Raw genomic sequence first — 18,523 nt, forward strand, 5'->3', positions numbered from 1 at the left:
CAGCACTATGTAGGGCACTGAGGGGATAACAGTGAACGGCTAACCATGACCTGCCCTCATGGAGCTCAAGAATTAAGAATAAGATGGGTATTAAACTTATTATTGTTTTTTTGGGGGGTTTTTTGGGGTTTTTTTGTGGTACGCGGGCCTCTCACTGTTGTGGCCTCTCCTATTGCGGAGCACAGGCTCCGGACGCGCAGGCTCAGCGGCCACGGCTCACGGGCCCAGCCGCTCCGTGGCATGTGGGATCTTCCCGGACCGGGGCACGAACCCGCGTCCCCCGCATCAGCAGGCAGACTCTCAACCACTGCGCCACCAGGGAAGCCCTTATTATTGGTTTTAAATCCTGGTCATCAGTTTGACTTCCCAGGCATTGACTGAATGCTTGCTGTATGTTAGACCCTGTGTAGGTTGCTGGGGCCACAGTCTCAGAGGTGGTTCTGTAGTCAGTATGTCATATGTCATGTAGAGTAGACTCTCAGGGAAAGAGAAGGAAACCAATCTGAAGGATCCATCGCTTCTTCTGCCTCTAGGACAGCCTTTCGACCCTCACTTCAAAATCAACAATGCAGTTTCCAATATTATTTGCTCCATCACATTTGGGGAGCGCTTTGACTACGAGGACACTCAGTTCCAGGAGCTGCTGAGGCTGCTGGATGAGGTCACATATCTCGAGACATCAATGTGGTGCCAGGTGAGGCAGTCCTCACTTCCTATCTTGGATAAGGATATTGGGCTGATGTCGGACACAGATGAGCTCTTCCTTTTTTTTTTTTAAGCTAGCATATAACCTTTTAAAATTTACTTTAACACAAACATGTTTGTAGTCAATCTGTTGAATTTAGTATTTTACATCATATTGTTAAATATTGACTATAGACAAAGAACGTTTCTAACATTTGTGTAAGGTAAAAAACTACATGAAGTGTGCCTACGGACCTATGTTCTTTTCTTTACAAAGCACAATATTGCCATCACCTTTGTGTCTCTCCTCTCCATGTCCCTCCCTAGCCCTCCGTGTCCATCCTCCCTCAGAAGTACTGTTCTTTGCCTGACTCTCCCTTGGCACATTGTTTTCAGATTCATATGTTAGTTGCACTTTTAAAAAAATATCTGCTTACTTTGCTATTTTATGAATATGCCCATTTGTTATTCTGTTCCCTATTAATAAACACTTGGGGGACTTCCAGTTTGGGGATCTGGAATGAACATTCTTGTCAATCCTTCATGTGGACACATCCACTCATTTCTCTTGCATTTACACCTGTAAAAACTACTTAAAGTTTTCCCAGGTGGTTGCACTACTTACATGTCCATCCACACTTGATATTATCAGTCTTTTAACTTTGTAGGGTATAGATTTAGAGGGGTCAAACTCACCCCTTCCTTGGTGGGCCCTGCTCTCCACTTTTGTCCTGCCAGTGCTGTGAGTCTGTCAAAACCTCTACTCAGCTTCTTGGCCTCTCAGCCACATTTCTGGATTTGGAAGACACTTCTAGGGGAAAATCAGCCCCAAGGGTTTTATTTATTCTTAACAAGTATCCTTAGCTGGAGACTTGTGGATCCATCACACCAATCCTGATAAAGTAGTTAGCGTGATTCCTGGCACATTAAAGGGGCATAATGAATGTGAGCTATTATGATCTATTGTCAGTGTTATTTTTGAATAATGTTCCTTGTTCTCACTTCTAACCGTGGTAGCTGCCCATCCAGTTATTCCAGTTTCTTCCCTCCTGTTAAGACAGAACCTAGGAAGTCATGGGAGTTCAGTGGGTACCCGGCTGACTGTTCCCAGGAAACAGAAATCCTGGGAGGGTAGGATGGGGCAGTAGGGCAGGGGTAAGAAGCATTTCTTAGAGACCCAAAGTAGACCAGGCACTTTGATGGACAACTCTTCATACTTTATCTCAAATAAGTTTTTACAGCAGTCCTTTAAAGATGAAATGGATCATCCTGATGTGTGCAAGCAGATATGGGAATATGTAAGCACATCCCATAGTAGTCTACTGGCTCTGTGTCAAGTGCAGTATAGATCTCATGTCATTTAGTCATGAAAATAACCATCAGGCCCCACTGGCAGCTACAGTAGCCACAAATCACATCATTACTACTATTATTATTATTATTACTATTATTACCGAAGTATTACAGCTAGAAAGAAACAGAGCTAATTGTCAAACCCATGCCTGTTTCACTTAAAATCTAGGCAACTTTCTATTACCTTATGCTATCTATTTTCTACTATGTATTATTAGAGAAAATATATTCAAAGACCACTTTATTTCAGTAAAAAATATCTTAGCCACATGGAGATTACATCATAGTGGGGGCAGACAAATAAATACATGTACATATTTAACATACATACATACATAGGTATGTAGATATATAGATAAATACATAGATTATACATAGATACATACATAGATACATACATAGATAGACATTTTGCACGCACACACACACACACACACACACACCCCCAAATATATATACATACACATACTAATGATAATTGTCACAGAAAAAAATAAAACAAAATAAAGGAATGGAAAGAGAGTACCAGAAGTGCTACTAACTGTAAGATTATCAGGTAAGACAGGTCCAAGTAGGTGACATTTGAGCAGCACATTAATGAATTAAAGGAACTGGGGTTATACAGATTTCAGAGGAAAACCATTCTAGATGGAAGGAACAGCAAATGCAGTGTCCTAAACAAGAATATTTTTTATGTTTTCACAGAGGCCAATGGGGCTGGACTTGAAAGAGTAAAAGAGAGTAAGATGGCAGGGAGTGATAGCAGAGGAGGTGGCAAGAGGGTGAGGGGCCAGCTCACGTAGAGCTCCAGGCTAGGAGAATGGTGTAGAATTTTGTCTAAATGTCATGGAAAGTCATTGGAAGAGCCAAAAAGTGAAATAATCAATTAAACAGCTAAATGGTCCCTCTGGCAGCTCAGTGGAAAATGGACTGGGAATGGGGTTAAGGATAGAATCAGGAAACCTGTTGGAGGCTTTACAGCATCCAGGTAAGTAATGTTGGTGGTTTGTACAAGGAAGACAAAGCACATGGAGTGGTGAGAAGTGGTCCGAGACTGGTTATATTTTGGATGGAGAGCTGAAATGCTTTGCCCGAGGGGAAAGAAGAGGGTTGAGAGAGAGAAGAGTCAGGGGTGACTCCAAGCGTTAAATTTAAGTAAATAAAAGAGATGGAAAGAGAATGTGGTTTCATTGTCTTCAAAAGTAGAAAACTGGCACTCCCTTGTCTCCATGACTGTTTTGTTTTCTCCATCAGCTCTACAATGTCTTTCCAAGGATAATGAATTTCCTTCCTGGACCCCACCAAATGCTCTTCAGGAACTGGGAGAAACTGAAAATGTTTGTTGCCCGTGTGATTGAAAACCACAAGAGAGGTTGGAATCCTGCAGAAGCAAGAGACTTCATTGATGCTTACCTCAAGGAAATAGAAAAGGTGAGGAAACCAGAGCTGTTACCTGAGTTTTACTCTTAAAGAGCAAATGAGGGGATTCTGGTTTCTTATTGCTGCTGTACCAAATCACCACAAACATGGGGCTTAAAACAACACACATGGGGCTTCCCTGGTGGCTCAGTGGTTGAGAGTCCGCCTGCCAATGCAGGGGACATGGGTTCGTGCCCTGATCCGGGAAGATCCCACATGCTGCGGAGTGGCTGGGCCCGTGAGCCATGGCCGCTGGGCCTGCGCATCCGGAGCCTGTGCTCCGCAACAGGAGAGGCCACAGCAGTGAGAGGCCCGTGTATCACAAAAAAAACCCAAAAAAAACCCAAACAAACACACATTTGTTCCCTTACAGTTCTAGAGGTCAGAAGGCTGAAACCAGTTTCACTGGGCTGAAGTCAAGTTGCGGGAGGGACTGGCTCCTACTTGAGGCTTTAGGACAGAATCCACTGATTGACTTTTCCAGTATCTAGAGGCTGCCTGTACTCCCTGCCGCAGGACCCCAACTTCAAAGCCATCAGTGTAGCATCTTTTCTGCCACCATCCTCACATCTTCTCTTTATGACTTTCTTGCCTCCCTCTTATAAAGACTCTTGTGATTATATTGGGCCCACTGGGATAATCCAGGATAATCTTCCCATATCAGTATCGTTAATTCACTCTATCTACAAAGTCCCTTCTGCCGTGTAACATTCACGGGTTCTAGAGATTAAGACATGGACCTCTTTGTGGGTCATTATTCAGCCTACCACAGGGGAGGAAAATAGAGGCAATACTTCATAGAGTGTAGGAATAACATTAACTCAGAATTGATTTATGAGTTAATTGATGAGACAATTAGAAATAAAGATAGAGGTTTAACAGTATTGGGCCTAAGGGCTTTGGAAAGCCCAAATACTGCCTTCTCATGATCTAGTCTCTGTCCTCGGCATATATCTGAGGGAGATACAGACAAAAGGAAGAATAAGTGCTGTTTCATCATTAGTCAGACTGGTGCCAGTTACCTACCCCTTCCCCCAGCTCCCAGTGCAGAGCACAAGTGAATCTGTGTCAGTTGCCAGAGATTAGTCTCAAATGGGACGGACATTCGCCTTCCTCCCTCATCGCCATGTCATCCGCTTTTTAATATTACTACAGGAAAAAAGCAAAATGGGATGTATATCCTTTACCATAGTAACACCCCTGGTTAGCACACATCACTGCGTCTGTGTCATTATCTTTGACTCATCAGATTACTCATTCGTTCTCCTAGAGTTGGCAGAAATGTGGATTTCTTTCCAACTCCACTCTTGTTTCACCTGATTGGCATAACATTAATAGAAGCATTGATTACTCCCCAGAGGGGGAGACGTCACTTGCTATATGGTGTGCAGGTGTGGGACCACAGAGGGAGGAATGTTGATGCATTGAAGCTTCTGGAGGAATGTGGCAAAGCTGCTGGAGTGCCATGAGGAATGGCTGTTGGAACCAGAGAAGTTTAACCTAAAAAGGAAAAGATTAACAGGGAGATATGAGAATTATTGTACTTTAGAGAAATTCAGTTATTCTTTCTGGTATCAGTACAAACATTTGTTGAGAATTTGCTATGTGTCCTTTCCATCTCGCATAATTCAGAATGCCATCTTAAGGGGTGAGTATTGTTATTTCTATTTTGTGAAATAGCATATAAGCACAGAAAGGTTTATTCACTTGCTCAAGTCATACAGATAGTGAATGGTGTGGCTACTATTGGAACCCAAGGCTGTTTTTCCAGTGTAATGCTAGATTCTCCAAAATTATGGGTGTACAAAAATTAGTTGTGTTGTTTCATCCACCAAAGCTAATAAAAGCTTCCAGCACTTGGGGCAGGAGGACTCTAGTGATGTTGCAGTAATAAGCCTCTGCCTCCTGAGATGACCAAAGGGAAAGTCATTTCTCCTGGGCTCTCTCCTTCCACGTTTTCTCTAGGATGAGGGCCCCTGTGTTGTGGCAACTAAGAACCATCTGAATAATCCAATAATCATTGTGCTTTCTAGCATAAGGGCAGTGCTACTTCAAGTTTCCACGAGGAAAACCTCATCTACAGCACCCTGGACCTCTTCTTTGCTGGAACGGAGACAACTTCGACCACCCTGCGCTGGGGTCTGCTCTACATGGCCCTCTACCCCGAAATCCAAGGTGAGCATGTCAGTGGATGGGCCTGGGCCAGGTCAGAATGGCGCCTCCTGGAACACACTGTCCCAAGGTGGGACCAGAAGGTAGCATGGTAGGATGAAGAGATAGGTAGGACAGTTACCGGGCCAGGTGGACTTGAGAACGGGAACCTTCTTCGGTTTTTCTGTGAGGATTGTGATGGGTCCATGTAACACAACTATAACAGAGAGTCCCAGCCCTCAGGAAACTCCCAGTCCAGTGGGAAAAACAGTGAAGTCCACTGACATTGTGGTGAGTTCCAGGAAAGAGTTCCATTCCACTCACATATGAAATCTGGTCGCAGCCCTCCCTCCTTCGAAGTAATGTCTTCCATTGCCCTGTGGACAATGCTCATACTCCCTAATCTGGTATATCATGCCCTCTGCTGGGCCTCTTTCTGCCCATCCAGCCTCGACTCTACCCACCCTGCATGGGGGCGTCATTAAGTCATATGTCACTTAATTTCACTGTCCTTATTTGTACCTCTGGGCCGTAACACCTGCTCTTCCCTAGAAGAATAATACCAAAATGTATTTCCCTAATTTCTCTGCACGGTAAACTCCTAGCTATGCTTGAAGAGTTTACTCAACCACAGCCCCTCCAAGATGTCTCCCCACACTTCTGGGAAAATACTAGCATTTCCTTCCTTTAGAGGTTGCCTAACTGCACCTCCATCACTTTGCTTACCACACATTATTTATATACCTTCCCCACAGACTGTAATCCTTTCAACGACAGTGACTGTTACAATCATTTTTCCTTTTCTAGGCCCCAAAACAGTTTAAGCACATGAAGGATAAAAACTGTTGGGATACAGTTCTGCAAACTGTGGGTAAAAGTTTATTAACAGGACATAAAGTCAATTTAGTGGATCGAGACTAACTTTTTTCCCTAAATTAAAAAAAATAGATTAGGGAAATCAGAATGCTTTCTGTGTATTAAGGATAAGGCTTTTTCGTGAAACTTTCTTTCCTTATACATATGAATAAATATTTGTTTTATATGTGTGTATATTTATGCTTATGTGTCCTGAGTCATGCACTTAAAAAATGCACTTGTAACTGTGAATTACAGGGTTTTATTTAAATTTATTTATTTATAAATTCTCTGTGTTTTTATTTATCAGATACTTTTTTCATAAATTTTATTTATTTATTTATTTATTTTTGGCTGCATTGGGTCTTCTTTGCTGTGCGCGGGCTTTCTCTAGTTGCGGCGAGAGGGGGCTACTCTTCGTTGCGGTGCTCAGGCTTCTTGTTGCGGTGGCTTCTGTTGTTGCGGAGCACGGGCTCTAGGCACGCGGGGTTCAGTAGTTGTGGTGCGTGGGCTCAATAGTTGTGGCTTGCGGGCTCTAGAGCACAGGCTCAGTAGTTGTGGTGCACAGGCTTAGTTGCTCCGTGGCATGTGGGATCTTCCCGGGTCGGGGATTGAACCCGTGTCTCCTGCATTGGCAGGTGGATTCTTAACCACTGCATCGCCAAGGAAGTCCTTTTTAAATTTAAAAGCCACCTAGTTAGCGTATTGATACAGTTTCCCTATTAGAGGCTCCAAAATAACAGTGGCTTAAAATGGCATAAAAAAGTAGATGCAGCCCAAGTTACTATCGATGGATGAATGGATAAGCAAAATGTGGAATGCAATGGAATATTAATCAGCCTTAAAAAGAAAACATTCTGGGCTGCCCTGGTGGCGCAGTGATTGAGAGTCCGCCTGCTGATGCAGGGGACGCGGGTTCGTGCCCCAGTCCGGGAGATCCCACAGGCCGCGGAGCGCCTGGGCCCGTGAGCCATGGCTGCTGAGCCTGCGCGTCTGGAGCCTGTGCCCCGCACCGGGAGAGGCCACAACAGTGAGAGGCCCGCGTACCACACACACACACAAAAAAACAAAGAAAACATTCTGACACATGCTACGACATGGATGAACCTTGAAGACATTATGCTAAACTAAGTAATCCAGTCAAAAAAGGCATATTCTGTGTGATTCTATTCATATAATGTATCTAGAGTGGTTGAATTCATAGAAAGCAAAAATAAAATGGTGGTTGTCAGAGCCTGGGGAAAGTGCAAAATGGCATCCTCTTCAATGGATGTAGAGTTTCAGTTTTGCAAGATAAAAATTTCTGGAGATTGGTAGCACAATAATGTGAATAAACTGCACACTTAAAATGATTAAGATAGTAAATTATATATGATATTTATTTTACCACAATTTTAAAGTTTTTAAATATTCAGTTTTAAAAAAAGGAGTTTTATTTTTCTTTGAAATGAGAAACTCTAAGCTGGACTCTGCAGAACCCTTTTGGGGTCCAAGCTCTTTCCATTGTGTTGCTCTGCTGTATCTAGAATGGTGCCCTTGTTGGCACTCTCAAAGATGGCTCACCTCTAAGGTTGCCTTTCCACCAGTAGGAAGGGAAGAAGGAGGAGGAAGCACACACCCTTCCTTTAAGGGCCTCTTCCAAGTATTAAACATCCCCTCTACTTACATTCTATTGGTCAGAACTTAGTCACAGGGGAATCTGGGAAATGTAGTCTTTAGCTGTGCAACCAGGTATCCAGCTAAAATATCTATTTTTGTAGAAAAAGAAGAAAACAGATATTGGGGCACAATTAATGGGATTTTTTTTCATTTGTTGGTTGCTTCCCTAAATCAGTTCGTGTATATCTCAAAACATCCTAAAGCGGAAGTGGATTTATTCTAATGAATAAGAAGAGCAAACTGAGGCTCAAATGATTTCAGTAAAGTGCAGCAGGAATGTTGTAGAGCAAGAGTTTGCCACCAGATTTGTCTCACACCAGGGCCCACTTTCCACTCACATACCTCCCTGAGGAGCTAGTCTAGAGAGCCTACGATAACTTTAGCCATTTTGATCCTGGTTATTCCATTCCTTAACGAGGCTCAAGGAAAGTTATGGAATAATAGAATAATAGAACCTCCTCTGCTTTTCCAGAAAAAGTCCAAGCTGAGATCGACAGGGTGCTTGGCCAATCACAGCAGCCGAGCACGGCAGCTCGAGAGTCCATGCCCTACACCAATGCTGTCATCCACGAGGTGCAGAGAATGGGAAACATCATCCCCATGAATGTGCCCAGAGAGGTGACAGTGGACACCACCTTGGGTGGATACCACCTGCCCAAGGTAATTAGGGGCTCATTCACAGCCTCAGATCTCCAAGTTCATATTTGTAAATGGTGGGAATCTCAACTGGAAAAGTAACATGTGTTCTTGTCCTAGAGAATCACTTCAACAGGGAGAGAGATATATTATGCCAGATGAAATACTAGTTTTGTTCCCTGGGTATGATCTTAGAAAATTAGTTCAACTGGTTGTTAATAGGAGTTATGGAGGGGAAGGGGGATTCCTAGGTTAGCTGTGTTTAGGCAAAGCCTGGCTTTTCTTTGCTGTGAGATTTCTTACTACGTGACATGCATTGTGAATATTTCTGGGGATAGAGCAAGAAGCAATTCTCAGTCAGACTTTGCCATGAGGTCCATTTCTTTGCCTTGGGAGAGCTTCTTACAGGATAGGGACCTGCCAGACTTACTTTAGAAAATTCTGCTTCATAATCCTGGGTTATAGAATGTTGAAATATGAAGGGACACTTGAGACCTCCTGGGCCAACATCACATTGATGCTGGTGTTTCTAACATAATATCCCCACTGGTGTTTTTCCAGCTTTGACTTACAGCCCCTTAATGGGACTGTCTCACAAGGGAAAGCAATACAATTGTGTGCAGTATTAAATATCAGAAAAGGAACCAATGCTTTTTAAATAGGATTATGTTCCATGGACTATATAGGTTATTTAAAATGTCTTAGTCCTCAGAATAATTCTGTTATCCTCATTTTATAAATTTGGAAGCTGAGGCTCAGAGAGTAATTAATCTTGCATAAGATCTCTCAGCTACAGTGACAAGAGTTGGGCTCCAGGAACGGAACTGTTCTGATTCCCAGGCTCATCTTTTTTGTACTACACCATGTTCTCTCCACAGGAGTTGCTTTACTTTGACTTTAAAAGAGTCTCCCTGAAATATTCCTCAGTGGGTCCCTGTTAAATTCCCGGTCCTCACAAAGGAAATTCTGCTCTCACTCTGCACACCACTCTTAGGATCTCAGCAGGCAGCTCTCCTATGCCCCCTAGTGTCCTCTCTGCACACTGCACGTTTACAGTTCTTTCCTTTCTCCACCTTGGTGGGCCTCTGTGGATTCATTAGATCCAGTTTGTCTAAGTTGCTCTGTTTGTTGTACCTGGGGATGATCTCAAGGCAAAGCCAGAGGAGCTTCCGCATTGGATACCCCTTCGTCACCATCCCTGCAGAGCCAGGAAAAGCAGCTATTCCTGCAGCAATTGCTTTTACTATTTTCTTGCTGATGGATCATCTTGTGGGTGAAGGCTGAGGTAAATTATCTCACAGGTGATCTTTGCATTTTTATAGCAATTCATTTAGCTCCAGGGAATCATCCCAGCTCAACAGACTTGTTCTAACATTGATCTTTAATATTGACTGGAATTATCATCCTAGGAACTGTGAGATCCCATTGACTATACATTGTAGAGGCTAGGAGCCATAACTCTGATGTCAAACGTCCTAATACAAATCATTGTTCTACTTCCTCCCACCCTGTGACTTTGGGCATCTTATTCAACCTCTCAGAGCTTCAAATTCTTTATCTGTAAAAGTGCATTTAAATCCACCTCACAGGTGAACATGTAATGAGATCATGCATGTATACTATTTAACCTTGTGCTGACTATAGAAAGTGCTCAAAATAGCAGTTATTATTCTTTATTAATTCATCAGATGTTCATTAAGCACCTAAAACGTTTAGGGCTCAGAAAACAACTCAGAGGAAAATAATCATGCAAGTTTATAAGTATAAACCATGGTAACCGCCCAAGGGAAAAAACTCACTGGCTTTTAGAAAGACGCAAGCTAGCTGCAATGAGGAATGGGAGCAAGCGCAGGCAGAGAAGACTTCCCAAAGGAAGTGAGGTTTGAGCTGAGGATTAAAGGATGATTAAGAGGACTTCCCTGGTGGCGCAGTGGTTGAGAGTCCACCTGCCGATGCAGGGGACACGGGTTCGTGCCCTGGTCCGGGAAGATCCCACATGCCGGGGAGCGGCTGGGCCCATGAGCCATGGCCTCTGAGCCTGCGCGTCTGGAGCCTGTTGCTCCGCAACGGGGGAGGCCACAACAGTGAGAGGCCCGCGTACTGCAAAAAAAAAAAGGATGATTAAGAGTCAACTCGATGACAGAGTGGGGAGGAAGGATATTTCAGGCAATGTGAACAGCATGTAAAAAGGCACAGAAATGAGTGGGAACATGTGGCATGTTTGAGAAACTGAAGGAAGCTTGGTATAGTGGGAGTGCAGGCAGAAGGAGGGTCGCTCAGACAGGGAGCAGGTGATGTGTCCTTAATCTAAGAGTGTTGGGAGCTATTGAAGAGTATCTATCAGGTTCCAGGTGTGGTGGGTGGACGGGTGTGGAATGATTAAATTATGTTCAAAGCTAGTGTGGAGCACATTGAAGGGGAAGAGAGGAAATGGACATAGTTAGGGCTATTATAGGAGTATAGCCAAGCAAGGTGATAGCCTGGACCAGAGGGCAGTGGTGGACATAAAATGGAGGGGACAGAATCAAGAGAAATTTCAAGTACAGTTGACCAGCCTAGCTTAAGGACTGGATGAGGGCAGAATGAGGGAAAGGGAGGCACTAAGGAGGACTCCTGGGTTTCTTGTTATGTATCTGGAAGGATAGTGGTTCCTTTCACTGGGTGACCTCATTCTATTATGAAACTCTCTGTAGAACGGACTAGACATTGGAGGGAAGAGAGTGGGAGATGTCACATTTTTCTCTTATTGACGCATACGTGTTCCCTCCCAAATTATACACTGACAAGTCCCTGCAGAGATCCATTCTGCAGTCGAGTAGTCACACTTCCCCAGGTAAAATTCCCAGCAGACAGTTCCAGTCCATCATGGTAAGCTGTCCCATGGCAAAGAGCAGGGTCCTAGGGGTTGGGCTCAGAGGGAGTGGACTGGGGAGGCTGAGGGAGTTCAGGGTGCTATCAGCCTTGCTGTGGGAGCCGGGGAGACTGCCGCCCCTCTGCATATGTGTGTTGTGTGGGTCAAGTCTTACCTGAGTCCTTGCTGCCTTCTCCAGGGGACCATGGTCCTGACTAACCTGACTGCACTGCACAGGGACCCCGCAGAGTGGGCCACCCCCGACGTTTTCAATCCGGAGCATTTTCTGGAGAATGGACAGTTTAAGAAAAGGGAAGCCTTTCTGCCTTTCTCAGTAGGTGAGTAGCAAGAAATAAGAGTGTGGGAACTCAGACTCTCAGCCCTTCCCTACTTTTCTCCCTGATGTGCTTTGCTTTAGTTGGAATGGCTCCAGGTCCAACAGGAAGAAATAACTCACAACCTAAAAGTTGAGAATGTTTTATTAGGGGCATTACTGAGGACTCTACCCTGGGAAGGCAGCCTCTCAGATAGCTCTTAGGGACTGTTCCCAAAAGATAAGGAAAGAATGAGGATATATAGGAGTTTTTGATGGAAAAAAACCATGTAGTCAAACATCAAAAGATTACTGCTAGTCACAAAAAAAAAAAACCAGACATCTCAAATTTATGATTTTAGTGCCTTTCTTTTTATGGGAAGATGCAAGAGTTTGGACTCATAGAAATTATTCCTTTATATGCATCCTAACACTCTAGGGCCAGTATCCTCTTTTTCTCCAGCCTGAATTCCACTCAGAGCACACCACTGGGGTCAGCTGCAGTGACCGACGGCTCATGGAGGGCAGCCTTCACTGTTTAACCGGAATGGCAAGCAGCAGTGTTCAGTCCACACCAGATAGTCCACTCCAGCATGACTCACTCTTTTTTTTTTTCTTAAAGCATGTTTTGTTTGTTTGTTTGTTTATTTATTTATTTATTTTTGGCGGCACTGGGTCTTTGTTGCTGCACGTGGGCTTTCTCTAGTTGCAGAGAGCGGGGCTACTCTTCCTTGCGGTGCGCGGGCTTCTCATTGCAGTGTCTTCTCTTGCTGCGGAGCACGGGCTCTAGGCACACAGGCTTCAGTAGTTGTGGCATGTGGGCTCAGTAGTTGCGGCTCGCAGGCTCTAGAGCACAGGCTCAGCAGTTGTGGCGCACAGGCTTAGTTGCTCTGTGGCATGTGGGATCTTCCCAGACCAGGGCTCGAACCCGAGTCCCCTGCATTGGCAGGCGGATTCTTAACCACTGTGCCACCAGGGAAGTCCCAGCATGACTCACTCTTGCCGTTGGTTGTAACTCAGGATTCCCTGGGTGGAGCATCACCAGGACTTATGCCCTTAATTCCCAAGTCCTGGCTTGACTCTGATGGAGATTTCAGCTCCACGTTGTGCTGTCCCCCAGAACACTGGAACAAGAGCTCAGACACTTCCTGTCTCCCAGAGAGAAGGTTGAACACTTGCCTTCTTTATAGAGTTTTAAATGTTCCAAGATCTTTTTAGGGCAACCCATTCACACAGAACTAGAGCCAATTGCTAAGAAGAGGCTGGGGGAGGGGCAAGGAAAAGGGCTACTTGCTTCTCATTATGGGCATCACAAGTGACTCTAAGTGCCACAGGCTTAACTAGATGAGATTCTACTCTATAACAGGTCCCTGAAGAGGTCCTTTTGCTGTTTCACATTCTAATGACCTTTTAAAAACCTAATTAATACATTTACATGGTATACAACTTGAAATGTACAAAAGCAGATGCAGTGAAAACTCTCATGTTTCCAAGCCAGCCAGTTCCAAAAGGGTGTTTTAATTTATAACAATGTAAAATTAGTAAGAAAAAATTTAGTATATTCCATGTATTGAGTTAGGTATGTTGCAGAGATCAATTCAACTAATTTCCCAATTTCTTAATTTTATAAATATTTCCTGAGCATCTATCATGTGTCAGGCATTCAGCCCTGAGGATATGACAATGAATGAAGTAGAAAAAAATATCTCTTAAGGAGCATGTGTTCTAGTGTAAACTTACAAGTTTCAAATTCCTATTATCACCACATTGGAGATAAGCCCTGAGGCTTGACAGGGCCGTTTATAGCATCTAAAAAGCTATAAATCTCACAAGGCAGAGCTAGAACTCAATGTTAACCAGGTTTATCAAACACTAAAGCCTGTGCTCTTCCTAGCAGTGTCTCCTAAAAAAGGTAACTATGCTACAGAGTTGACACTCAGAAATTCATGATAGGTTTCTTATCATTAAATTAAATATAGATTGATTTGCTGAGACAGTGTCATTTTGTTGATCATGCCACCAAAGTACAGAAAGGGAGACCCTTGAATTTGAATCCATGTATGCGTGATCCGGAGCCCAGATTTTCCTGCTATAGGACACTGTCCTGAGTGTATCTGGACTGATTCTGATTAGATCTTCTGTGTCTTTCTTCCTCTGGTCTATGCCACTTTTCCTCACGTTGGCCAAGTCACTTCCTAACATGAAAGCAGACATGAGATATGGGAATACCTTCCAGTCTTCCTGTCTACAAGAGCTTCAGATTTCCTATTATAATGCAAAGTTTCACCTGTGTATTTTAAGTATTATAATTATTCTTGACTCACTGTTGTTTTTGCTATTGAGAGTTATAACACACCCTTTTAATTACAGGTTTCATTTGCAAGCAAATTATCTCATTTAATCCTTACAGCAACCCAGTTATTAATAGTTAGACAGGCAATCGATCAGTATGCCGTTTCTTAATGTAAGGAAACTAAGAATAAGAGAGAATTGTTTCTTATTCAAGATCACATGCCCAAAGAATTGGCTGAACAGGGCCTAAGACTCAAGTTCCCTCGTTCTCATCTAGTGCTCCTTCCTGCATAATTACAATGTAACTCATTTCCCCACTTAAAGGCCCTTCCATTTTAAGATTCAGCAAGTTCATATCCTATGTATCCATTATTACATTGCTGCATAACAAAGGTGGAAAACTCAGTGACTTAAAACCATAAGTGTGTATTATTGCTCAGGAGTCTGTAGTTGAGCTGGGAGCTCAACTGATCTTAGCTGGCCTCTCTGGCCTTTTTGGGAGGTCAGCAGGCTGAAGGCGGATCTAGGATGACCTCAGCTGGGACAATGGGGCTCTTTTCCAAGTTTCATCCTCCAGCAAGCTAGCCGGGCTGGTGTTCATGTGGAAGATAAAGACCCCAAGAGGGAGAACAGGAAGCACACAATGCCTCCTAAGGGCCAGGCTGGGAACTGGCAACCATCACTCCCCCCTGCATTCTGTTGCCAGTACAAGTCATAAGGTGAGACCTGGTGCAAGGGGAAGGGAAAATAGCACAATTGTTATGGGAAGAGCTATGAAATCACATTGCAAATGATGGGGATACAGGGCGAGAGGGGAAATTGGAGCCATTTTTGCAAGCAGTTGGTCTCACTATCTGTCTTTCTGCCTGAGAAGAATGAAATTCTTAGAAGGCAAGCAATTTGGGGATTCCCTCAGCTGTGACAGAATGAGGCCTAGCTAAACAGTTTTCAAGACATAGAAACCTGAAAGATGCACTGACTTAAGAAGTCAACACCACCGTCTGGCTTTCCCCCGCCACACTCCCGGCTTTGGTGCACAGCTGCTTTGCCTCATTCTTGATCCAGCACTTTCTAAAAACAGCCTCCCTGAAGGGATGGGGTGTGGACAGCTCCTGCCCTTCTCTTGCAAAAGATGATCAGGTGTGGAATTAGGATACGTACACAATCAGGGCAAATGGCAAAGCTATTACTGCAAATTTATATTTTCTTTTCCTCATTTAAGTTTTTCCCACTTGATCCAACAAAGCAGCAGACAGCTTCATGAAAGGCAAGAGGCTGAGTCCTCATTTTTCAAACAAATGTTTAAAAAGTCACTGGATCGTGGGAGATAAGGTTAGGAAGAACTTTTCCCAAAAACCCTGGGTCAGTGTTCTCATTTTACTAATGAGGTAATTGACCTGGTTAGTTAGTGGAAGCGTCAAGGAGAAGGTCCATGTTTCCCGTGGTCAAGGATGAAGCTTTGAAATCAAGTAGCCCTTGTTTTCATAATTTTAAAAGCAAATTCATATCTCCTGTCTTACTGGTATCCTTGCCCATCCACATAATGTAGTTAGGAGAGAGATTATCTCATATGTTTGACAAGTTTGACATGTTTAGGTCTGTAAGAATAAAGGGTTTACTCATAGCTCAGAGCTGGTTACTGGCAGAACCTGTACTTTAACCCTGGTTCCTGACTCCCTAGGTCCAGTTTTGTCACAATATCTGGATTCTTCTAGGAAAATCTTGGGTATTTACAATACATCTGATCTGGTACTATTTTAACAGATTTCCTCATTGTACTATTTGTGATGGGTAAAGAGATAAGGATGAGGGGAACAGAGATAAATAGGCACACGCTGGTGGGAAACAGGCACAAAACAATATAAGTATGATATAATTCTGAAGCATATTTCAATTTACTAAACACTTTTGCAGATACTCTCTAATTTTATTTCCTCAACAGCTCATTACAGGCAAGAACAAAATAGAGGCATGTGTATATAAACTGTTTCCAGGAAAGTTTCATGACATGGGGAAACACAAAGTAGTAAAAGCAGCACACAGAATTAGCTACAGAGAGTAATCCCAGTGATGGTGTGCTGGAGCATCCTTACAAGGACCATGAGGAAATATGTCAAAACGTTAACAAGGGTTCTGTCTGGATTATGAGATCTTCTATTGTGTTTATACTTTCCACAATTTTTTTTCTTTTTGTAGTGAATATATATTACTTAGGGAGAAAGTAAGTTATTAAAACACCCACAAGAGGGCTGGTGGTAGAGACCAGCGTGGGGTGCTGTTACACAAGTCAGGCGAGCAGCGCGTTCATGAGGGGGAGGGCGTGGCGGAAACCCAGAAGACGTGAAGCACAGGTGGGATGAGATGGCGTCTGCCCTGCGCAGGTAGCCATGGCAGAGAGGTTTCCAGTCATTAAGGAGGGAAACGTGATAAAGAGAAAAGATGCCTCATTCTTGAGAAACCTTGCTCTGATGTTTACTTGCTTATACTTTTCAACAATTTTCTTTTAACAATTGAGAAAAATTACCTAGAATTTTGTTCTTTGTCTGCTTTTGTCATTATTGTTTGCTAATGGATTTTTGAAAGGCCTTAGGCTAGACTTCACTTGCTCGATCAACCCAGGCCTCTGACTTCTTTCATCTACACCCTGTGCCTCACCTGTGCCTCATCTGCCTGATTCCTGAAGGCATCGGAGTGTGTGATTGTGGATTTAGCTCGCTGGGCTTTGGTTAACTCAGGTGGCTGCGATCAAATAAGCCGAGTACATAAAGCCCCAGGGCCTAGCAGGCCCTCCGTTTGCTCAGGTTTCACAAGACGTGGTAGAAGGTTTCAGTCCTTGCTGGGCACAGACGCCGCCCGAACAGGTAACTCACCTTATATTTTTGTCTTTCAGGTAAGCGGATGTGCCTTGGAGAACAGTTGGCGAGAACTGAGTTGTTTATTTTCTTTACTTCCCTTGTGCAAAAATTTACCTTCAGGCCTCCAAACAATGAGAAGCTGAGTCTGAACTTCAGAATGAGCCTGACCATCTCTCCAGTCAGCCACCGCCTCTGTGCCGTTCCTCGGGCATGACGTTGTCAGGGAGGGAGAGGGGAAGGAAAGCAGGAAGAATGGCCGTGTCCCCCCAAGGCAGGAGGGAACAGCATGCAGTGCCTCTGAGGACAGGCCATAGGAACTGGACTCAGAGGAAACAGGATCCAAACCCCAGCTTTGCCATCTCCCGTGGAGCCTTGAGCAAATCAGGTATGTTGTGAGTGATTTGCCTCTCCAGCCAGGAAATGAAAAGAGAATAGTGATTCCTTCTCTAAAGGAAGAATTGCTGTAAAAACCAGAGTGATTTGGAAACCATAAAGCACATCATGAAAGTCATAGCTGTGATCTGCCTCCTTCCTGCTTCCTTCCTTAAACGGGGACTTGCTTCTGGCCTGTTGAGATGGCCCGGGTCAGAGTGGTGCGAAATGGTGGATAGGAGAAGTCGGGCCCTGGGGCAGCCACAGAGGTCAGCTAGAAAGGCCCTCACACTTGGTAGCACTGGGCAAGCTCATCCTGTTTCTGCCTCCGAATGGCCCCTGGGAAGTCAGTAGGGCAGGTAGGATTCCTGATTTATAGGCAGGTTTCTATGGAGAAGAAATTTCTCTGATTTTCCTAAGGATACACTCCTTGGCCTTGGACCCCAGGACCAAGAAGAATGTGACCACTTTAACCAAACCTGGAAAGCAGGTTTGGGGGGAAAAATGTGGAAATATTTTCTGCTTTCAAGGTGCCTCCTCACCTTAAATCCCTTCTCAGGCATTATTTATTCCCAAGCCATTTCATACTGGATTTGACAATGTGGTGGGTGTGATCATTTCTCACAAATTGATGTTGGCTTTTGGTTGGCAAGTATTCCCTGCCTAAACACAACAGCTGAGCCTTGGTAGACTATTTTGTGGCAGGAACTAGAAATGTCAGAATCCTGCTCAACCCTCCTCCATGTAGTCACTGAGGGGAGAAAATGGCATCAACTGGAAGGCCAGGTACCCCTGATAGTCCATGGGGTTTTGATGCCAACACCCATGCAGACCAACACAAACAAACCTGGTAAACAGGCCTAACCCATACAGAAGGTCTTTTTTTCCAAGGTGGTTAGACTTAAGTAATTAGGTCAGAACAAAACGAGCCATGAGGATCTGGGGCTTTTCATTCCTGTTGCTTGGGATTCAGAGAAAAGCCAATTCAGTGAAGACCATTAGAAAGGGAAACAGGGAGGGAGGGAGGAGAGAGAGAATTAGAATGAGGTGGGGTGGGGGAGGGAGGGAGGAGAGAGAATTAGA

At 44.0% G+C, this 18,523-nt stretch overlaps 1 protein-coding gene across 3 annotated transcripts in view; it reads left to right on the plus strand.

The window, feature by feature from the left end:
* The window catches only part of CYP2J2 (cytochrome P450 family 2 subfamily J member 2), a 31,592-nt gene extending 14,013 nt beyond the window's left edge, over window positions 1–17,579 (plus strand). For 2 of the 3 annotated variants that reach the window (XM_030870331.3, XM_030870330.2), the window contains 6 exons: window positions 534–694; window positions 3,292–3,468; window positions 5,490–5,631; window positions 8,594–8,781; window positions 11,808–11,946; window positions 17,104–17,579. In XM_030870331.3, the coding sequence (XP_030726191.1) occupies window positions 534–694; window positions 3,292–3,468; window positions 5,490–5,631; window positions 8,594–8,781; window positions 11,808–11,946; window positions 17,104–17,282 (986 nt within the window). In that variant the 3' untranslated portion in view covers window positions 17,283–17,579. The remainder of the gene's footprint in view (window positions 1–533; window positions 695–3,291; window positions 3,469–5,489; window positions 5,632–8,593; window positions 8,782–11,807; window positions 11,947–17,103) is intronic. The other variant, XM_030870333.2, reaches the window with a different exon arrangement.
* The last annotated feature ends 944 nt before the right edge of the window (window positions 17,580–18,523 follow it).

This window comes from Globicephala melas, chromosome 1, assembly GCF_963455315.2.
Source record: "Globicephala melas chromosome 1, mGloMel1.2, whole genome shotgun sequence".
NCBI classification, from domain to species: domain Eukaryota; kingdom Metazoa; phylum Chordata; class Mammalia; order Artiodactyla; family Delphinidae; genus Globicephala; species Globicephala melas.